At 44.4% G+C, this 24,242-nt stretch overlaps 1 protein-coding gene across 1 annotated transcript in view; it reads right to left on the bottom strand.

Moving 5' to 3' along the window:
• LOC144604267 (insulin-like growth factor-binding protein 4) overlaps positions 1 to 24,242 on the bottom strand; it is a 77,197-nt gene that overhangs the window by 17,383 nt on the left and 35,572 nt on the right. The window contains exon 2 of the mRNA XM_078418511.1: positions 5,556 to 5,752. Within this exon, the coding sequence (XP_078274637.1) occupies positions 5,556 to 5,752 (197 nt within the window). The remainder of the gene's footprint in view (positions 1 to 5,555; positions 5,753 to 24,242) is intronic.

Below are 24,242 nucleotides of genomic sequence, written 5' to 3'. Positions count from 1 at the left end.
ACGAGAGTTCAGAAATTTCCTCTCTCGCTGCTCTCCGTGATTCCTCCTGCTATCTATGTATCTCCCTCTCCCCTGACATTAGTCTGAAGAAGGGTCTCGACCCGAAATGTCACCCATGCCTTCTCTCCAGTGATGCTGCCTGTCCCGCTGATTTACTCAAGCATTTTGTGTCTATCTTTAGTTGCTGGAAATTGTCAGCGTGCAAATGCTGAGAGAGAATCTCAAATGAAATCACTTGATGGTCTGTGACTGAGTAACTGCCACCACCACTGTCATGCTTTCATGGTCTTGAATGATAGGTTAGAATCAGTCTACGGTGGCACAGTGGCGCAGCGGTAGAGTTGCTGCCTTACAGAACTTGCAGCGCCGGGGACCCGGGTTCAATTCCGACAATGGATGCCGTCTGTACGGAGTTTGTACGTTCTCCTCGTGACCGCGTGGGTTTTCTTTGAGATGTTCAGTTTGATCCCACACTCCAAAGACTTACAGGTTTGTAGGTTAATTGACTTGGTATAAATGAAAATTGTCCCTCGAGTGTGTAGGATAGTGTTAATATATGGGGATCGCTGTTGTATCTCTAAAATTAAAAAACGAATTGTACCTCGAGTGTGTAGGATAGTGTTAATATATGGGGATCGCTGTTGTATCTCTAAAATTAAAAAAACTAAACTAAAACAGTCAATATTAATGATGGGTAGGATAGGTGATGCAATTTAAAAAGAAAAGAGGTAACACTCCATAAATGTACAGGTTTGTAGGTTAATTGGCTTGGTATAAATGTAAATTGTCCCTAGTGTGCGTAGGATAGTATGGCGAGTCCGAAAACTTGTTGGTTGTAGAAGAAGTTTATTGCAGCCGCAATATTCGAATACAAAGTTAAACAACAAGGTAAAGGACAACCATCAAAAACTTACTGTCTTCCTTGAAGACTTCTCCGAACTGAATATTTCGGGCGCCAAAAGCGCACATGACAACGCTGGCCAATCAGCGATGTCGCTCTCTGGACCAATCCCTACGGTCGCGCTCACACGTGACCTTGCTGGCCAATCTGAGGGTTCGACGACCCGGACCATTCTCTATGGTCGCTACATGACCCCCCCCAGAACCCGAGGTACGGAACCTAGCAGGGAGCCGGATTTCGCGACCATAACGAGTAAGGAGAGGGGCAGCCTGAACCACAGGAGCAGGGGATTCCGGACTTGGAGGAACTGCCGGAACGGGGGGTCCTGGACTGAGCGGAACTGACAGAGGTCGGCCTCTCCTAGGGGTTTGGCCGACCAGGACTGGTTGATCCGGATCCAAGTGTGCAGGTTTGAGCCGGGACACCGAGACGAGCTCACTCCTGCCGCACATGTCTAAGGTGAAGGTAGCCGTTCCCTTACGCAAAACCCGGAACGGCCCTTGATAGACCCTCTGCAACGGGGCACGATGGGAATCTTTTCGCAGAAACACAAACTCACAGTCCTTCAGGGAAGGCGGTTCATGTACCATGGGACACCCATGACGTGAAGTCGGAACTGGAGCCAGGGAACCCACCCGTGGCCTGAGAGATGCTAAGACTGATGGGACTGGAGGCAGCTGGTCTGAGGGATCCTGAAACAAATCTCCGGGTACTCGAAGTGTCGAGCCATATACTAGCTCCGCGGACGACGCACCGAGATCTTGCTTAGGAGCAGTCCGGATGCCAAGAAGAACCCAGGGGAGTTGGTCTACCCAGTCCGGGCCTTCAAGCCTTGCACTGAGGGACGCCTTAAGTTGACGGTGGAACCTTTCTACAAGTCCATTTGCCTGGGGGCGGTATGCAGTAGTGGGTTGTAACTTGGAACCGTACAGTTCTGCGAGCGCGGCCCAGAGGGACGAAGTGAACTGCGGCCCCCTGTCAGTGGTAATAACTGCCGGGACCCCGAAACGAGCTACCCAATGGAGGGCCAAAGTCCTGGCACAAGAGGCTGCCGAGATATCAGACAATGGAAAAGCCTCTGGCCACCGGGTGAACCGATCCACCACCGTGAGGAGGTGGGTGTAGCCCCGGGAGGAAGGCAAAGGCCCGACCAAATCCACGTGGATGTGGAAAAAACGAACTGCTGGGACCTCGAAATCCTGTACGGGAGGCTGGACATGGCGCTGGACTTTAGCGGTCTGACAGGGAACGCAGGAACACGCCCAACCCGCTACCTGTTTCCGTAGGCCATGCCAGACAAACCGAGCTGCTACTAAAGCAGAGGTGGAGCGGATGGACGGGTGCGCCAGCCCATGAATGGCATCAAAAACCCGGCGCTGAAGGGAGGGCGGTACTACCGGCCTGGGACGGGGAAGGGAAACATCACACCAGACTTTTGTGCCTTCCGACCCGCAGGCTACCTGAGCCAACTTCAATCCCGAAGTGGTGGACTGGTATGCCGAGGCGGTATCCGCTAGAAGCTGTGCCTCCGCAAGCTCCTGGGGATCCATGCAGTCCACCGCCGAAATGGGGGAAAAGCAGGTCTAGATAGGGCGTCAGCAACGGCATTAAGCTTACCCGCGACATGACGGACATCGGTGGTAAATTCGGAGATAGCAGTCAGGTGCCGCTGCTGGCGGGCCGACCATGGGTCAGACAATTTGAAAAACGCAAATGTTAATGGTTTGTGGTCCGTAAAGGCTACAAATGGGCGGCCCTCAAGGAAATACCTGAAATGACGAACAGCTAAATAGAGGGCCAGAAGCTCTCGGTCAAATGCGCTATACTTCAGCTCAGCCGAATTTAGTTGCCGGCTGAAAAACGCCAAGGGCTGCCAACGGCCACCGACCTGCTGCTCCAGAACCCCACCCACCGCCACGTCAGAGGCGTCAACCGTCAGGGCCGTGGGGGCGGAGGGGCTCGGGTGGACCAACATGGTGGCGTCTGCTAATGCTGCCTTAGCTGCTGTAAAAGCCGACTCTGCGGCCGGGGACCATATCAACTCTACCGGTTTTCCCGCAAGGCACTGGAAGAGCGGGCGCATGACCCGCGCAGCTGCCGGAACGAACCTATGGTAGAAGTTAACCATACCTACGAACTCCTGTAGTCCTTTTACTGTGGTGGGCCTGGGAAATGCCCGGATAGCCTCCACCTTCTCGGGCAAAGGGGAGGCGCCGGCAGGGGTAATTCTGTGCCCTAAAAAATCAAGAGAAGGGAGGCCGAATTGACACTCGGAGGGTTGGATAATGAGCCCGTGGTCTTGGAGCCGCTGGAACACAGTCCGCAAGTGGACCTGGTGTTCCTGCACTGAGGGGCTGGCGACCAGGATGTCGTCTAAATAAATAAACAAAAAGGGTAAACCCCGATCCACACGGTCCATCAGTCGTTGGAAAGCCTGTGCCGCGTTCTTTAAACCGAAAGGCATACGCAACCATTCAAACAACCCGAACGGAGTAATCGTGGCAGTTTTCTGTATGTCCTCTGGCCGCACCGGAATCTGGTGGTATCCTCGCACCAAATCGATTTTGGAGAACACCACCGCTCCTTCCAGCCCAGACGAAAAGTCCTATAGGTGCGGTATGGGGTAGCGATCAGCCGTGGTGACAGCATTGAGATGCCGATAATCGCCACATGGTCTCCACCCCCCAGATGCCTTGGAGACCATATGCAACGGCGAGGCCCACGGGCTGTCGGACTGACGGACAATGCCCATTTCCTCCATCTTCCTAAATTCCACCCGTGCCACCACCAGTTTGTCTGGCGGTAGTCTCCTGGCCCGAGCGAAAACGGGAGGGCCCTCGGTGCGGATGTGATGGACCACGCCGTGCTTGGCCGAAGGCGTGTCAAAACGTTGGATGAGCAGCTCTGGAAACTCCGCCAGGATCTCAGCATACGAGTCAGGGGCCGCGTCGACGGCCTGGACAGTAGGGCTGGGCGGGGAGGCGATTGTCGGAGCGACGGGCTCCTCGCTGGCGGAGGGTCGGAGGTCGTTACCGCGGACATCAGGGACCAGTGAAAAAGCCCAGAGAAAATCTGCGCCTAGGATCGCTTGTCTGACGTCTGCTATGATGAATGGCCATTCGTACGTGCGGAGGCCTAACACAAGGGACATCTTCCGTATACCGAAAGTGCGAATGGGGCTGCCATTAACCGCGATGAGGGTGGGACCTGTCTTACCCGTTCTGGTTTCGAGGTCGGTCGGCGGCACTATACTGACGATGGCTCCCGTGTCTACCAAAAATTCTGTGTCCGTGAATCGATCGTGGACGTAGAGGCGTCGGTTCTGGCCAATCGCAACTGCCCCTATGTACGATCGGCCGAGGCATTTCCCGCGAAGGTACAAGGTGAGCGGCAGTTGCGGGATTCTCTACCCCATCGTAGGTGATAATAGCACCAGCCGCGCTTGTGCGGATCTTTTTGGCGGGCTTTCGGAGAACTGGCGGGAGACGCGGCGCCATCTTGATGTCGCTGTGGCGTGGTCACTGATGTCGAGACCTTGTTGATCGAACCACTTGCCTTGTTTTTAGCCGCTATGAGCGTGTCCGCTTTCGCTGCATATGCTTCGGGGTCCTTAAAAGAACAATCCGTGAGCAGCAGTCGGACATCCTCAGGAAGCTTCTCTCGGAATGCCTGTTCGAACATGAGGCAATCCGTATGCTCACCGGCTAGCATCATCATCTCGGCCATGAGAACGGACGGCCGTCGATCTCCGAGGTCCGGTAGGTGCAGAAGTCTTTCATGCCTATTAAACCCGAAGGTTCGCAGTAACAATTTCTTCATTGCCTCGTACTTGCTTTCCGCAGGCGGATTAACGATGAACCGCATCACGAGTGTGGTCGTCTCCGGTGATAGAGCGCTGACGAGATAGTAATACTTCGTCGAGTCGGCCGATATGTTCTTTATATGAAATTGGGCTTCGGTGTGGACAAACCAAGATTGCGGTGAATGTGTCCAAAACAATGGAAGGTGAACGCTTACCGCGCTTAACTCCGGTGTGCCAGGCGCGGCATTCAACAACGAGGCGTCGTGTTCCTGCATAGTCGGTGATCGTCCAGATCACGTCGGGGTCACCAATATGGCGAGTCTGAAAACTTGTTGGTTGTAGAAGAAGTTTATTGCAGCCGCAATATTCGAATACAAAATTAAACAACAAGGTAAAGGACAACCATCAAAAACTTACTGTCTTCCTTGAAGACTTCTCCGAACTGAACATTTCGGGCGCCAAAAGCGCACATGACAACGCTGGCCAATCAGCGATGTCGCTCTCTGGACCAATCCCTACGGTCGCGCTCACACGTGACCTTGCTGGCCAATCTGAAGGTTCGACGACCCGGACCATTCTCTATGGTCGCTACAATAGGGTTAATACACAGGAGTCGCTGGTCGGTGCCGACCTGGTGGGCCAAAGGGCCTGTTTTCGTAGTGAATCTCTAAACTAAACTAAACTAAATTTAACATTTTTGATATTTACATTTGGATAAACAAATTAGTGAGAGGATAATTAAACATCTTGCTAAAAAAAGAAAATGTTGGTATAAATTCCTCACCAGAGTCAAACCACCAATAATTTAATCACATGTTTTCCCCAAAGATGTCACAAAATTCTGGTTCTTACTAGTTGCTCTCTTGGCTTCTGTTTGTAGTTCCGGGCTCTCATTCCTATCAGCGCATCAGCTGAATTCCGTGTATCGAACAGCCTGTCTGTTATGGTGTGCCCAGGAACAGGCACAAAACGGACAATGGGGCCTGTTTGGGTGCCTGCCGTACCATCTGGACTAGGACTCTCAATTTCGACTTCAGTGGCCTGTGTTTCTGAAAATGACAATATTCATACAATAATGAAAAAGTTTGAAGTATCAATAGAATTGTACATTGAATGTATGTTGCCATAAGAGATCACTGTTAAAGCAATGATAACTACCTGAGTGTATCTCTATATGCCTCATTCAAATAAAGCATATTTGACAAAGTAACTTCAGTATGAAAGATCAAATTTGAACTGATAACAGTAAATCTCTCGGAATCTCACATTTTCTCTTAGATGTTACAATTAATTTATATTAGAGAAATAGGCCATTGTTCATTTTATTTTGTTAATGATTACATGCCACATAATTTACAAACATAAAACTCAAAGGTAATACTTTCACTATGGTATTGATGAACACTGCAATGGAATTGAATTGATTAAATGCTACTAAACAGTAACTGGATGCATAGTCAATTAATCTATGCTTTGGAAGTGCTGATTGACTAGTAGTGAACTATATGATCCCTGTAGATTATGTACTCAAACCTTGGTGCAGGGCTGAAACCCTCAACTATGGGAAGTGTTATATTAACTGAAAAAATTGGCAATTGTTGTGCTGACTAAGGTCAACCCATGAAAATGAAGTTCAGCTTCAAAAAGCTGAATTGTGAATTCCTTTGAACTTAATGCCTCACTCTTACAAATTTCATTAATCTTTCAGGTGGACACACTGGAGGTCAATTCTAGGTTACCAAGGGTCTGCCAAGCCAAATATGGTGGGTTTGAACTGGATTTAAAAAAACTTTCTTAAAATTTGTATTTAATGAGCCATGCAACATGATTAAGAGTGCTGGGCATTTTAAGAAGTGTTCAGATTGTCCAGACTGCAAATTCAAACAGTGTCGAACAGAAAGAAATGGAACTCATTTTGGGAATTTAACTTGGGAAAATGCCCTTTAAAAACTGTCAGCATCCAATTGCACAAAAATTAACCTTGGTTAGATAAATATTCTGTTTGACTCGATGGTATTCAGTAAAATAGAACAACACCTTACAGACAATGCTGTAGATGTAGGTGAATAATTATAAAGACTTTGGAGGAAATTCCATAAATTAAAAATTAAGAAGGGTGATTTGTCTGGTGGAGAGACAAAATAAGCAATGTGGACCTGTGGAAAAGAAGAAGCCAGGATCTCATTGACTTACAAATTCGAAGGAGAAAATGGAGTTGGATTGGACACACCCTCAGAAAACCTGCCACAAACATCACCCGGCAAGCCCTGAAATGGAACCCCCAAGGAAAAAGGAAAAGAGGTCACCCCAGGAACAGCTGGAGAAGAGGTGGCCAGGCAGAAATGTCTGGGAGAGGGCTCAACTGGGGCGATCTCGAAAGAACTGCCAACAACCGAGTGAGGTGGAGGACATTTGTCAATGGCCTATGCTCCCTAGAGGAGCAAAGGGCTTAAGACGTAAGAAGAGATTTATCCTTCATCTTCAATTCAATTGTTAGTTCATCTCATTTAACTGATGCACCTGAGGTAGTTTTCTAGGCCATTTGATCACAAAAGACTCCATTTATTTGTCATTTTGTAACTCCTCTTTTTCCCTTGTCTTTTGAAATGACACTCCATGATGTTATGAAGTTGCACAAATGGCAGTTAGCTACCAACTCTCTCTTATGTGGCTATTCTACATGTATAATCTCAAGCAGTAAGCACCAGGGATCTTCGGTAAAGAGAAACGTCACAGTCAAGTTTGACCCTCTCGTATCTGACATTAAACACAGGAATCAAAGCAACTTTTTCCCTTTGTGACACGAAGGAAGCTGAGGATAGCTGAGGAGAGATTATGAAGTCAACAAGGATGAAACTAAATTAGCAGGTATGCTGATAAAGATCTAGAAATGTGATTTTATAACTAACCAAACAGATATTTCCAGAATTTTTACCACTTGTTAACGAAAATAAAGTATCACGGTAGGGCTTCAAATGGCATATCATACTCTTCTTTGAGATCACACATTTTTATGTCCCCTGGCCTTACATATTACTCATCCACAAATAGGCACTGCAGTGACTTGTGACTTCCATCACTTAGAAGGTAATAGAAGCTGACACATTGGAACACGCAAGACTGCAAGATTTTCTGTGAGTCTCAAATCATTCAAATTTGGAAAATGACACAATTCCTACATTGTTGTTAGGTTTAAATTTGTGGATGTACCTTCATTGCAAGCAGTTCAAGAAAATACCACAATTTCTCAAGAAAAATTAGGGATGGGAATGGAAAGTCTGATCATGCCAGTACCATTCACATACCCTGCGCAAATGAAAAAGAGGCACAAATGCTGTCACGCCCCTTCTTGATTTCTTCCTTCCCAGCTCTCATTTTTTTATTCTATGTGAATGTTAATTAATACAAAAATCTTTTCTTTTGTGCATTCTTTTCCATTAAATTAAATTTTTACTGTATTTTTTCTCTCATTCAGAAGGCAATTTATTTTTAAAATATTTTGCAAGCCGATGGATTTGCTTACATCCTCTGTTATTCTTCTGCCTTAGCTCAATGGGACATCTTTTCTTTACTGCATTCCAGTGAGAGCACTTAAATATTATGATCATAACTACCAATCAATTTTGTTCTAGTGCTCTCAAATATTCCACAAAATTACTTCTCTGGCTATTCCCTACCTTTGCTCTTAGAGCTGCTGCACTTCAACGGCAGAGGTCCGGGTTTGATCCTGACCCCGTGTGCTGCCTATGTGGAGTTTGCACATTCTCCCTGTGACCACGTGGGTTTCCTCCAGGTGCTCCAGTTTCCTCACATATTCCAAAGACATGCAAGTTTGTAGGTTAATTCCCTCTATAAATTGCCTCGTGTGATGGGGGTGGATGTGAAAGTGAGGTAAAATAGAACTAATGTGAACTGGTCATAGAGTCAAAGAGTCAGAGTCATACAGCACTGAAGCAGGACCTTCAGCCAACTTGCTCACACCAACCAAGATGCACCATCTACACTAGTCCCACCTGCCTACATTTCGCCCATCAACCTTTCCTGTCCCTGTACCTGTCCAAATGTCTTTCCTTTATACACCTCTTTAAGATCACCCCTCAACTGCCTGTGTCCAAGGAATAATGTCCTAGTCTACCAAACCTCTCCCTGCAGCTCAAGACTGCAAGTCCTAGCAACATACTTATTCATCTTTTCTACACTTTTTCCAGCTTAACACCATCCTTCCTATACCTGGGAGTCCAAATCTGAACACAATACTCCAAAATTAGTCCCACCAGCATTTTCTGCAAACGTAACATAACATCCTCACTTCTATACTCAATACCCTGACTGATGAAGGCCAATGTATGAAAACCTTCTTGACCACTCTATCTACCTGTGACGCCACTTCCAAAGAACTATGTACCTGCACTCTTAGTTCTTTCTGCTCTACCATATTCCCCAGAGTCCTTCCACTATTAGCGAAGGCCTTGCCCTGGTTTGACATCCTGCAATGCAACACCTCACAGTTATCCGCATTAAACTCCATTAGCCCATTTGCCCCACTGGTCAAGATAGTGCTGTAAGTTTTGACTGCGGCAGGAGATCGATGGTCGGTGAGGACTTGGTGAGCCAAAATGCCTGTTTCAATGCTGCATCTTTCAATCAATCAATCAATACCAGAGAGTATCAAGTGCCAAATTAAATTAGCAGGCCGAGCGGTCTGAATGCTCTTGTCTTGTGCAGTAATGGGTCTATAAATTTATTTATATGTATTTGTGATAGATGCTTGTGTCAGAAAGCTGAAATCACATCAATCGCACCAGAAAGAATCTTGCATGGCACAGGAGGAACAGTGAATGGTAAATATTTCAAAAGGTATGCTCAATAACACATTATACAACTTGTAGCTTCAAAAGTATAAAATAATGCTCAAGGTTTGCTTGCATGATGTATTGTTTCTAAGTCCCTCAAAGTCCTTATTGTGTTGTGACTTAGAGCTGCCTATTCCTTTTCTTACATAACTATACTTGGGAATTGAACCATTCAGAAGACAACATACATCCACAACATTGTAACACCAAAGTATTTAAGGAAAGTCACTTTCAAGAAGCACTCTGCCTGACACGGCGCTATTCGATTCCTATATATTTAGTTCTCTATTGTATTTTTTATTCAGCCCGTCATACAACTCCCCTTTGTGCATTGAAAAGTATGATATTTAGGAATTTGATTATTAACTATCCATGGCTCAGAAATGTAAAAGTAATAACTATCCCATTCATTGAGTGTGCCTTGCTGAAATAGAATGAAAATCCTGGAAGGCAAAGGTACTTTTCAAGTTCCCTTATTTCAGTACAAAAAGTAAAAATCCCACTCAAAGTCATGGATTTATTTCAAAGTTAGTGATGGAAGATGTTAAAAAAACATTTGGATCATACCGTTTATAATATGGATAAACGTGTTGTGATATACTTTAGCATTGGAAAGTTCAAAATCACAAATGTACATCACAAAATCCTTATTTTTCTTCATTTTCCTCCTTTTTCTTCCTTCTTCTTCTCCACGTCATCCTTTGGGATGGATGTTGACATGCTTCCATTCTGGTTTGATGTGTTTTGCGGTGACATATTAATCCAATGTTGGACACACATACTCTTCTACCGATAGTGTAGGAGGAGGCCAAAGGCCAAAGGGTAGATTCAAAGGGTAGACTTTACCATGCCATCTATGATGCCATGATCAGTGAATGATAATGAAAAGAGAACTTCGAAAATCAAGAACATCTGATACTACAGTGTTGCCATCCCTGTCACCTGTTGAAAGATAGGTTTGAGCCCAGATCAGTCTCATCAGCCACACCATACACTGTGCCCGCTATAAACTAGAGAACGACCAACAAACAACATTATTACAAGGTAGAATTCCGACGGATTCTGTCAATTAGCCAGTCTTGAAGCTTTGAATTAAAGACTGGCTCCCATTAATTTATTGTCAAATCTTACACGCTTAAATTTACTGCTAAAAATGTAATTGAGAAAATCCTGACCTGTTTCTCTGTAGTCACTCAAACTGCTCCAGAGGATCCCTCGTCAAAATCCTCACATTAAACATAACAGAATAAAAGTTATGATTCACCTTACGTGAAAAATTGCAAGGCAAGCATAACCATACCACATCAGAATGTACCACATGTATAACAACCAGCAGGTCCTACACCATTGTTATGCTTAATAATTAATTTCTCACTAAATGTTGGGTGGTTTCCAATATAATTTAAAAAATAAATTTCAACAGAACATCATGAATACTGCAATAATTACAGTTACAGTAATTATTACAGGATTGCAGAGACTGTAATCATGTGGCTGCAGAAAGGTCAGGACTGGGAACTGAATATTCAGGTTTAAAAGTCATATAGAAAGGACAGGCAGGTGGGCAGAGGAGGTAGATAGACAATAGACAATAGGTGCAGGAGGAGGCCATTGGGCCCTTCGAGTCAGCACCGCCATTCAAAGTGATCATGGTTGATCATTCTCAATCAGTACCCCGTTCCTGCCTTCTCCCCATACCCCCTGACTCCGCTATCCTTAAGAGTTCTATCTAGCTCTCTCTTGCATGCATTCAGAGAACTGGCCTGCACTGCTCTCTGAGGCAGAGAATTCCACAGATTCACAACTCTCTGACTGAAAAAGTTTTTCCTCATCTCAGTTCTAAATAGCCTACCCCTTATTCTTAAACTGTGGCCCCTTGTTCTGGACTCCCCCAACATTGGGAACATGTTTCCTGCCTCTAACGTGTCCAACCCCTTAATAATCTTATACGTTTCGATAAGATCTCCTCTCATCCTTCTAGCTTTGCTGGTGAGTGATGAAATTCAGTCCCTTGCAAGGGATGACATAGGGACTGATGATGTAGAGTCACTGTGGATAGAGTTGAGGAATTGTAAAGGTAAGAAAACACTAATGGAAGTTATTTACAGACCCCCAAACAGTAGCCCGGATATAAGGTGTAAGTTGCAGCAGGCGTTAATGCTGGCATGTAACAAAGGTAATGCCACTGTGGTTATGGGGGATTTCAATAAGCAGGTAGCAGGGAAAATCAGGTTGGTTCTGGCCCCAAGAAAGGGAGTTTGTAGAGTGCCTTCGAAATGGATTTTTAGAGCAGCTTGTACCAGAGCATACCAGAGAGAAGGCAATTCTGGATTTAGTGTTGTCCAATGTACCAGATTTAATAAGGGAACTCAAGGTAAAGGAACCGCTTGGAGGTAGTGACCATAATATGATTAATTTAAATCTGCAATTTGAGAGGTAGAAGGTTAAACCAGGAATGTCAGTGTTGCAGTTGAACAAAGGGGATTATGAAAGCATGAGAGAGGAACTGGCCAAGGTCGACTGGAAAAGGATCCTAGCAGGAATGACGGTGGAACAGCAATGGCAGGAATTTCTGGGCATAATCCAGAAGATGCAGGATCATTTCATTCCAAAGAGGAAGAAAGATTCTAAGGGGTGTAAGAGGCAATCATGGCTGACAAGAGAAGTTAGAGATGGAATAAAACTAAAAGAAAAGATGTATAACATAGCAAAGAGTAGCAGGAAGCCAAAGGATTGGGAAACTTTCAAAGGACAACAGAAGGTAACAAAAAGGGCAATATGAATGGCGGTGCTGGCTCGAAAGGCCAAATGGCCTCCTCCTGCACCTATTTTCTTTGTTTATTTGTTTCTATAATGATTTGGGCAGCAATGATTGCAATCTGATCTCTGTAGTACTCAATTAAACAATGAAATAAAGTAGATACTAGATTCTTAGTAGTGTCTCTAAGAATCCAAATAGTTACATCACTTCTGTGACATGTTATGTTTATCGTTTAGACTTTTAGTCTAAGACTTACACGTAAAAGCCGGAGAGCTTGGGATCCTAGATATGGACAGTTATTGTGCAGGTACACTTTCTACTTGGAATAGCCTCTCTCTGAGACTTTGCCTTGCCATGAATTGTAACTGATGCCTCCACTGAGGCCAGAATCCCCACAACACTAATTGCCTGATGAAGACACAAGGAACTGCACTAATTGGCTAAATTGTCTGATGTTCTTCCACCTGTGAAAGGTTTGGGGAAGACTGATCTGTCATTTTTTTGTCCCTACTTTCTTGAATAAAAACAAGATTATCACATTGAGAATAAGGATGTGGTTGCTAATTTTCTGTTTGAAAATAGACCTTGTGGAATTACTGGTATTTAATTCTTTGAGAAAAAATATCCTGAATCTTACTATGATAAGTGAAAAAAATTGGGAAGGTTCAACAGTTATCAGGTAGCAGCTATGAATAGAGAAACATAGCTACCGTTTCAGAACAATGACTGTTTATCAGAAGCATTTAAAAGATGAAAGATCATCAACCCAATATATTAATTTTTTCTCATGCATGACTGTTGTCATGCTTTCAGGCACAACTTAGATGCCTGTCACCTGCAGAAGTTTTCGGATGAATCTGCATTTGTGGGCAGCATCAGTGAGGGGAGGGAAGTAGAATACAGAGGTTAGTCAAGGACTTTGTTGATGTCCTTGGTATGGGCTGAATCACCCACAATCAGCAGCTCAACACCAACAAGACTAAGGAGTTTGTGGTGGGTGTTAGGAGGAGAGGAAGACCCCTGTCCCCTGTCTCTATCTAGGGTGTGGTTGTGCAGTTTACCACGGAGTGCAAGTACCTTGGAGTTTTCCTGGACATTAAATTGGACTGGTGCAGGAACGCTGAGGCACTGTATAAGAAGGGACAGAGCTGTCCGTACTTTCTGAGGAGGTTCCGCTCTTTCAACATCTGCAGTGAGATGCTGCAGATGTTCGATCAGTCGGTGGTGGCCAGTGCTGTTGTGTGCTGGGGTAGCAGGGCGAAAGCAGCGGACACCAACAGAATTAACAAGCTCATCGGGAAACTGGCTCCGTCCTGGGAGTGGGGTTAGATTCACTGGAGATCGTCTTGGAGTGGAGGATGCTCCTCAAACTGATGACTCCTCCCCCCCCCCCCCCCCCATGACACACTGGTCAATCTGATGAACACCATCAGCAACAGACTGGTTCCACTAAGTAGCAGCACAGAATGCCACAGGAGATCCTTTTTTCCTGTGGCTATCAAACAATGCATCTCCTCCCCCTTCTGTCGTGGGGTAGACTGACTCCCCCCCCCCCCCCACCAAATCTTTGCACATCCCCAATCCTGGACTTCCATTTGTGTCACTTTAATTTAATGTTTCATGTATCTTGTTGTGTTTTATGACTGTTGGTAGACCAATTTCCCTCCTGGGATAAATAAAGTTCTATCGTATCGTATCATATGCTGAATACATTTGCTTTTTTCTGCATTGGATTACCATCATTTCCTGCATTTATGTTTGTATGACTGAATTCCTTGCAAATTTACTCTGAGGATGGCAGACATTGTTCTAACCATCCCATCACTCAAGGTCTCAAGACCATGAGTAGAAGTCTGCTCAGTGGAGGTGACAATTTACTCCTGGGCTCTGGTATCTGGGGGATGTAACCAATGATTCCCATTGCACCATTTCCTCAAGTTACGCTTCTAATTCTAAATTTTCCTCTAGTTGGCTACAAAGAAGATATTTATCTCAGCCTGTTGTCACATGATCATCCAAATGTCCTTGGCATCTAATCAGAAGCATTCTTTCTAAACGTCCTATATCCCAGGTTTCATCCTGTCCACTGCCCATTCTTTCTTCAAATATCTATTTCTGAGCAAAGTCCGAGCAGTTCTTTGTCTGTTCTCCTCTGGAAACCGGAGCACCCGCAGTCAACCCACGCAGTCACAGGGAGAACGTGCAAGCTCCACACAGAGAGCACCCATAGTCAGGATCAAACTCGGGAGCTGTAAGGCAGCAACTCTACTGCTGCACCACTGTGCTGCCCCTGCCATATGTGTTGCCAAGGTTAAATCCATCAATACAAATTCTGACAATAAAGCAAAGAGATTATGGTGAATACATTTGCTTTTTTCTGCATTGGATTACGATCATTTCCTGCATTTATGTTTGTACGACTTTCTTTTGAGGATGTAACTAGGAAAATTGACAGGGGAGAGCCGGTGGATGTGGTGTACCTCGACTTTCAGAAAGCCATCGACAAGGTCCCACATAGGAGATTGGTGGGCAAAATTAGAGCACATGGTATTGGAGGTAGGGTACTGACATGGATAGAAAGTTGGTTGACAGACAGAAAGCAAAGAGTGGGGATAAATGGGTCCCTTTCAGAATGGCAGGCAGTGACTAGTGGGGTACCGCAAGGCTCGGTGTTGGGACCGCAGCTATTTACAATATACATCAATGACTTGGATGAAGGGATTAAAAGTACCATTAGCAAATTTGCCGATGATACAAAGCTAGGTGGCAGTGTGAACTGTGAGGAAGATGCTATGAGGTTGCAGGGTGACTTGGACAGGTTGTCTGAGTGGGCGGATGCATGGCAGATGCAGTTTAATGTAGATAAGTGTGAGGTTATCCACTTTGGTGGTAAGAATAGGAAGGCAGATTATTATCTGAATGGTGACAAGTTAGGAAAAGGGGACGTACAACGTGATCTGGGTGTCTTAGTGCATCAGTCACTGAAAGGAAGCATGCAGGTACAGCAGGCAGTGAAGAAAGCCGATGGAATGTTGGCCTTCATAACAAGAGGAGTTGAGTATAGGAGCAAAGAGGTCCTTCTGCAGTTGTACAGGGCCCTAGTGAGACCGCACCTGGAGTACTGTGTGCAGTTTTGGTCTCCAAATTTGAGGAAGGATATTCTTGCTATTGAGGGCGTGCAGCGTAGGTTTACTAGGTTATTTCCCGGAATGGCGGGACTGTCATATGTTGAAAGACTGGAGCGACTAGGTTTGTATACACTGGAATTTAGAAGGATGAGAGGGGATCTTATTGAAACGTATAAGATTATTAAGGGGTTGGACACGTTAGAGGCAGGAAACATGTTCCCAATGTTGGGGGAGTCCAGCACCAGGGGCCACAGTTTAAGAATAAGGGGTAGGCCATTTAGAACAGAGATGAGGAAAAACTTTTTTAGTCAGAGAGTTGTGAATCTGTGGAATTCTCTGCCTCAGAGGGCAGTGGAGGCCAATTCTCTGAATACATTCAAGAGAGAGCTAGATAGAGCTCTTAAGGATAGCGGAGTCAGGGGGTATGGGGAGAAAGCAGGAACGGGGTACTGATTGAGAATGATCAGCCATGATCACATTGAATGGCAGTGCTGGCTAGAAGGGCCGAATGTCCTACTCCTGCACCTATTGTCTATTGTCTATTGACTCTTAAAGGGGTAGGACCACTGTGAGGATCAGAAGAAGATTCTGGTGGTGACTGGCTGGATGACCTTGGGGCCAAATGGAAAGACTGAAATCCTCTGCAAAGCTGTCTCCCTCCTTTGGAAGATGCAGTCTTCAATGCCATCTCAATAACTTTCAGTATTATCCATAGGCTACTGGCTCTTGGAAGCAGTGGAAAAAGTAACAGAAATAAAGGAAATTTACCGGAGAAGTGGTGACACCCAGCTTTCAATTGTATTGATTAGCTGATATTGCTCAGTAAGATACAAGCAGCACAATTATTTCAGTCTTACTAAGCAAAATTAATAGCAGTGATCTTGGATTTCTGAAGGAGTCAATGTTTGGCAAGATGATAGATTGACTCCAATACACCTCAGACAGCAAATTATGGGGCTCAGAAATACACGTGGACATTTCTTTAGGTAAAGCAAATGCATATGATGTAATCTATCATTTAAATTAAAGTGGAGACTTAAGTTAATGGCATAGTAAGTTTATTATTTCCATTCCTACCAATTTCATACTTTTATCTATCTGTTTGATTACAACTGATAACTTAATAAGTATTTTTTCCTATTTTAACCTAAGAAATGTTTGACATTTTGCTGGGTTTGCATTTTTCTCCCTGGTAGATTAATAAGCTTTCTCCCATGTACAATGAATATACACAAGGCTTGTTCCATTATTCCGCTTGTAATGTTGTGATTGCTTTCACTAAAACAGAGGAGATTGTGGATTCATTTGAAACTGGTGTATAATCTTTAAAATAGATGGGAGAATGTAGCCATAAGCAAAACAACCAGAGGCTGAGATGACATGGATATAAAGATCAGTTTCAGTAAACAATCTTGTGGTGGGGCAATGTATTACAGCAATTAATGATGAACCAAAGTCTGCCAACATTTTAGAATGAGCAGTAAAACGAACAGGGAATAAAATAATATAAAGACTGTAGCCAAATATATTATGAGCTGTTGTTTGCATGCAGAGAAAGAAATTCAATTGCACCAGTAGGATCACTTAATTTATAGATTCTACCTTAGGTTTTTTGCAAATTCCTGCCATTTGCCGACCTGCAGTTTTTCACTAAAAGCTCATATTTGGAACATTGAATGACTGGGAGAAGGAAATTTGGCATTTGAATATGATGGCCTGAAATATATTTGGCTTTTATTGGTGGTTTGGCAGAGACGTGCTGGCAAGATGTTCTTCATTGGTCACTTTGACATCGACTTCTGTGGTTGTACTTCACGGTTTTGAGGTCAGAATAAAGCGAGAGTCCAGATGTTGCTGAAAATGGCTTCCCACTTTGGAGTTGGACTCAACACTGAGCCCAGGGTAAAGTGTATATAGACTGATGGGAGGAGCTGGACACACCAAATCTGCCCCTCGCCTTACTGTAAGTAATGGTTGGGCAAAATGAAAATCAAAAGAAACTGCAGATGCGGAAAATCTGACAGAAACTGAAAATACTTGGTAAAAGGCAGGTCAGGCACCAGGTGTGGAAAGAATTTCCCTTTGTAAAAGCAAGGAACTGCAGATGCTGGTTTATAAAAACCCACTAAGTGTGTGCCAACCAACTATCACTCCATACACTAGCGCTATCCAATCCTAAACACGGGACAATTTACAATATATAGAAGTCAATTAACCTAAAAAAACTATACATCTTTGGAATGTGGGAGGAAACCGGAGAAAACCAATGCAGTCACAGGGAGAGCGTACAAACTCTGTACAGTACAGCACCCAAGGTCCAGATCAAACCCAGGTCTCTGGTGCCGTAAGGCGTGGCATGGCTATTGCTGCACCACTGCGCCATCCTGTGGATTGGGAGGAACTGGAACACCCAAAGGTAATCCCTGTGGTACAGGGGAAAAAATGCAAACCTCACACAGACAGCCGCTGCGGTCAAGGTGAAACAACAGCGAGGCGACGGCTCGACCAGTGTTAAAATGAATCTAAAATAGCCACAAAATGCCGGAGTAACTCAGCGGAGCAGGCAGCATCTCTGAAGAGAAGGAATGGGTGACGTTTCGGGTCGAGACCCTTCTTCAGACTCAATGAATCTATTTTGATATGATTTAATTTCTTGTAAGCTCAACCCAGATCATCTTCCTTCACAACAGCAGTTGTAATCATAATCATAATCATACTTTATTAGTCAAGTATGTTTTGCAACATACGAGGAATTTGTTTTGCCATACAGTCATACCGATTAAAAGCAACAGAACACACAAAATAACATAAACATCCACCACAGTGACTCCTCCACATTCCTCACTGTGATGGAAGACGAAAAAATGTCCAATCCCCTTCTTTATTCTTCCTCGGTCAGGGGCCTCGAGCCTTCCTTTGACGGAACGATATTGACTCCCGTAACCGGCAGCGTTTGGGCCCTCCGCATTGGGGCGATCAAACTCCTGCATTGGTGGGGGGGGGGGGTGATCTCAATTCCCCTGCATCGGGCGATCAGACCCAGGTCGGGGCTGGTCGAAACCATCTGCGATTTGGAGCTCCCGACATCGGTCTCTACCCGAGACTACGAGCTCCTCAATGTTGAAGTCCGCAGGCCGCAGTTGGAGCGTCGATCCCAGGCAAGGGATCGCACGCTCTGATGGTAAGCTGAAGGTTCCGCTGTGGGGCTTGAAGTCAGTCCCGAGCAAGGCTGCCAGCTCCATGATGTTAGGCCGCAGAGCGACTGGAGATACGATCCAGAAAACAATCGCACCTCCGGCAAGGTAAGAGATTGAAAAACAGTTTCCCCCGATCCCTCCCCCACCCCCCACATAAAACAAACTTTTAAAACCTTGTACCACCATTACTCAGTTCCAAACACACTCTTCAGGTGCTTGTCTATAAGGAGTTTGTACGTTGCTCCCATGACCTGCGTGGGTTGTCTCCAAGATCTTCAGTTTCCTCCCACACTCCAAAGACGTACAGGTTGGTAAGTTGATTGGCTTGTTATAAGTGTTAATGTGCCTGTTTCTGCACTGTATCACTAAACTAAATGAAATGTCTGGCTAAGTTTAGTAAACAGAATTTCTGCGGTATTTTTGCAAATTATATTTTTTCTTGTTTGGTTTGATTTCTGTCTTCATCTCACCTCCTTGCAGTATCTTGGGATAAATATCTGCATTAAAGGCATTATGATGAAACTGATAATCCATTGTTCAGAAACCCTGATAGTTTGGCATCTGGCTCATTGGGATCATGATTCTACACTCCCTTTAAATACAGCAAGACCCTGTTCCCACACATACTTTATACTGGCTTGGTCCCTGTTTCCAAACTTCCTTTATACAGACTGGGTCCTCTGTTTCCACACTTCCTTTATACACACCAACTCTCCATCCCTACATTTTCTTTAAACACACCAGCATCCAATACTTGTACTTGCTTTAAAAACAATATGATCCCATTCCCACACTCATTTTAAATAGAGCCATGCCCTGTTCCCACACTCCTTTTACACACACAGGCTCCCAATTCCCACACCCCCTTTATGCATATCAGGTCCCTGTTCCCACACTTCCCACAAACTCACTCAAACTTAAACTAAACTCAAACTCCTTTAAATACACCAACATCCTATCCCTACACTTCTTTTAAACACAGTTCAGCCCCATTCCCACAGTTCCTTTAAATACGTCAAGGCTCCGTTCCCACACTCGTTTTAAAGCCACCAGGACCTCATTCCTTCATGTTCTTTAAACAAGCAGCTTCCACAAACGGTTTCCACTCATTTTAATTATACTGTGACCATTTTCCTGCTTGCCCTTTGAACATATTGGTGCCCTTTCCCCTTGGCTTGCTGTGAACTCACCTGGTTCACTGGTCCATTTATAATACCACTCTGCAACATCTAAAAAAAGGTAAATTAAAGTGTATATGGATAGGAAAGGTTCAGAGGGAATGTTGAAACAAGGAACTGCAGATGCTGGTTCAAAGGCGAATGACACAAAGCACTGGAGTAACTCAGCCGGTCAGACAGCGCCTGTCATCTGGAGAACATGGCTAGGTGATGATTCAGGTTGAGACCCTTCTTTAGATTGATTGCAGCGCTTGAATTAAAGTGTCTTGGTGTATTACTGTAAGTAATAACTAATAGTCTAGGAAGTTTATCAGTCCAGTATCGTCAAACTGCTGATGGTATTGGAATGTGAGACATATATCTGACGACAGATGAAGTAATGTATCCATAGTACATTTCCAGGTATATAATGTCCATACCATTTACCTAACAATCTTTATGATTATATGGGCAGTAAACTTTAGAAATTCTCAACTGCTGAGCATGTCGGAGGTCAGATCGTAAATATATTTAACTTGGAGACAGATCAATATTTGAAAGACCAAGGAATTCATGGTTATGGTGAACTGGAACAGGTCAGGAGCTGAAGCCAACCTAGATCAAAATGAATTGCATGGCAGATTACTCCAGCCTTTATTTATTGTGTTCTTGGGTTATGTAAGCCAATGTGCCGATTGTTTTCCTATGGCAATTTTTCACAATTAGCAGCTGCAGAAGTTGTTAAGCTGGAAAGGATGCAGAGAAGATTCATGAGGATGTTGCTGGGACGTGAGAGCCTGAGCTATAACTTGAGTTAAGCAGGCTTGGACATTGCTTGGAGCGGAGGAGGATGAATAGAGAAAGGCTTGGTTAGAGTGGATGTGGAGAGGATGTTTCCACTAGTGGGAGAGTCTAGGACTAGAGGTAATAGCATCAGAATTAATGGACGTTATTTTAGGAAGGTGATCAGGAGAAATTAATGGAATCTGTAGATTTATGACCAGATGACCATATGAAGGGTGATCTCACAGAGAATATAAGATCATGAGGGGACTAGATAGAATAAAGGCATAAGGTCTTTTACCCAAAACAGGAGAATCAAGAACTAGACAACATAGGTTTATATACAGAGCTTTATTTGTCATTCGGTACCGAGGTACCGAACGAAATTACATTGCAGTCACACACAAAAAAAAGAAAAAAAAAAGAACACAAGACACATGACCCCAACACAAACATCCATCACAGTGACTCCAAACACCCCCTCACTGTGATGGAGGCAACAAAACTTCCACTCTCTTCCCCACGCCCACGGACAGACGGCTCGTCCCCGACCGACCCGCACAGTCCCCGCAAGGGGATGGAAGCCCCCGCGGCTGAGCCGCACCGGGCGCTGAAAAGTCCCGCGGCCGAGCCGGGCGATTGAAGGCCCCGCGGCCGAGCCGTACCGGGTGATGAAACGTCCCGTGACCGAGCCGGGCGATGGAAGGCCCCGCGGCCGTACCGTGCGCTGCTAAGTCCCGCGGCCGAGCCGCACCGGGCGATGTTAGGTCCCATGGCCGAGCCGCACCAGCGATGTAACGTCCCGCGGCCGAGCCACGCCGGGCGCCGGACCATTAAGGTGAGAGGGGGAAGATTTAATAGGAAGCTGAAGGGCAACATTTTTACACAGAGGATGGTGGGTATATGGAACAAGCTGTCAGAGGAGGTAGTTGAGGCAGGTGCTATTACAACATTTAAAAGACATTTTCACAGATAAATGCATAGGACTGGTTTAGAAGGATATGGGGTAAATGCGAGCAGGTGGAATTAGTGTAGATGAGGCATTTTCTGGCCGTTGGGCCGAAGGGCCGTTTCCATGCTGTATGACTCCGTGACGCTGAGAAAAATACAGCACAGAAGGATACCAGATGAACCACTGAGTCTGTGTCCACTCTTTTGAAGAGCAATCCAGTCAAACCCTCTCCCCTGTTCTGCCCCTGTGAGGTGTCTTTTTTTTTCTGCTTCTGGCATAATTTTCTTTCATAGAGTCTGAGTTATTAGGTCATAGTCATAGAGTGTGGAAACAGACCCTTCAGTCCAACTTTCCCACACCGACCAACCCATCTACACTAGTCCACTCGCCTACTAATTGCTTCTTAAACATTGCAATAGTCCCTGCTTGAACCAGCTCCTCCGGCAGCTCGTTCCATACACCAACCACTCTTTGTGTGAAAGAGTTACCCTTTAGATTCCTATTAAATCTTTTCCCCTTCACCTCAAACCAATGCCCTTTGGTTCTCGATTCCCCTACTCTGAGCAAGAGACTCTGTGTGTCTACCCGATCTATTCCTCTCATGATTTTATACACCTCTATAAGATCACCCCTCATCCTCCCTGCACTCTAAGGGACCAATTCTCTTTTGAGGGCTCCTGAAGAGTCTATATCCACCACTCCATCAAGTTGTGCACTCAAATTACTAATCCTAACAATTCATGAAATGGTTTTCCCAAGTGTCGCCTCTACTTTATTGCCAATCACCTTAACTGCACTTACTGACTTTCAGCCACTTTATCTTTATTTGTTCTAATCCATAAGAGCAAGGGGATTCCACTGTGCTTCTTTGAATAGTGCCATGAGATACCTTGCATCTCTCTGAACTTTCAAAGTCTGAAAGGCAACACCTCACCTTGGGTTGTACGATCATTTCACCTGCAGCAGGACTTAAACCATCTAACACCAAGATGAGAATCCCAGACAAATTAAGTGATGGAATGTTCAGCTTGTATTTTTTTAAAGCATTGGTGCTCATCCAGATAAAAATATCTCCATGCTGTGGAACAGTATGCCTTAGCTTTCGGGCATTCACCATCTGCTTCAGGTGGGCCTGGTTTCAGAATAGTTGGACAGCTTAGTGCTATCAAAGGATCGTGCTATTTGAGTCTAAGCACAACTGAGTCTAAGTACTCAAGTCTGTGCAGGAAACATCCGACTTATATCATCAGGCATTTTTCATTTTTCACATGCCATTCGTTTCTGAGGAAGCTGATTAACAGTCTTCGTTTATGAGCTCGGTCCTGCTGAGAACACTAATGATACTGCTTAAGTCAAATTCAGCGACAGCACTTCCAGCTAGCAGACAGAGGTTACTTTAATCAACAGGAAGCAGAAAAGGACACCAAGTACTGGAGTAACTGAGCGGGTCAGGCAGCATCCCTGGAAAAAATGGATAGGTGCTGTTTCGGGTCGAGACCCTTCTTCAGTCTGAAGAAGGAAAGTTAGGTCTGAAGTTTAAGTCCTCTCACCTTAAATATATGTCCTCTAGTTTAAGAGTTGGTTCTCAACCCCGAAACGTCACCTATCCATGTCTCCAGGGATGCTGCCTGACCTGCCAGGTTACTCCAGCACTTTATGTCTTTTGTTGTAAACCCATACCCGCAGTTTCTTGGTTCTATAACAGAAAGCAGATTCTTGAAGTAAAATTTTTTGTATCTAACCTAACGTACAACTTCATTCTCCTGCAATTTGGCTAATTTTAAAGAACATAGCCAATTCCAAAATCCTGATTTCTGATGCAGCCATGCTCCAAATTGTTGAATAAGTTTAAAACAAAAGATAAAGGCAACAGTTGAAAAATATCACCTAAATCAGACCAAAAAAGTCAAGCTCGGCAGCACACACCGAGTGAGAAGGTATCGTCATATAACATAAACTTCATTTGTGAAATTCAAAATATTACCATAGAAGAAATTTCAGAATAGAAATAACACTATCCTCCTCAAAATGGCTGAACAAAGCATATTTTGCTTTTTGCATTTATTATAGACCTGAATGGCAAGTCATTGAATCAAAACCTAGACCAACCCTGAGCTTGGTGAGAGGAATTATTTTCTATTTCTATAATAGATATCATAAACTCTTTAAATCATAGATATTTAGAATTTAGATGGAAACCATTTAGCCCATCGTGCCAATGTGGTATTCAAAAAAGATATTGTGGCTAATCCCACTTTCTGATTAAAATTCCTAGCATTGTTCCTTTACACCCCATTAGTTTATACCAACTATTATAAATTTTGGAGCGATTTGGGCATAAGAAAAGAACAAAGAACAAAGAACACTTGGTAGAGAAGGAAATGTTGCCAAAGTAGCAGTAAAGAAAAAGGCAGTACTGGTATTGGGAACGATAAAAATAAATAAATTCCCAGACCAGGAAAAACATTTCTTATGGTGGGAGACATCCAAGGTTACTGAGCAAGGCAAGAATGAAAACCACAAGGTCTCTGACACTAATCTTTTTAATCGTCTTTGAATATGAGGACAGTGCCAAAGTAGTGAGTAATGGAAGCAGACTCTTGAGAATTAGATTCAACCCAAGATCAAATCGAGCAGCATTGTTTATTTTTCATTCTTATGTATCTGAAAATAATATACATCTGGAATGGAACATGATTGCAATCATT

Source organism: Rhinoraja longicauda, chromosome 2 (genome assembly GCF_053455715.1).
Source record: "Rhinoraja longicauda isolate Sanriku21f chromosome 2, sRhiLon1.1, whole genome shotgun sequence".
NCBI classification, from domain to species: Eukaryota; Metazoa; Chordata; class Chondrichthyes; order Rajiformes; family Arhynchobatidae; genus Rhinoraja; species Rhinoraja longicauda.
The sequence above is the reverse complement of the archived record's forward strand: the minus strand, read 5'-3'. Positions and strand labels throughout refer to the sequence as shown.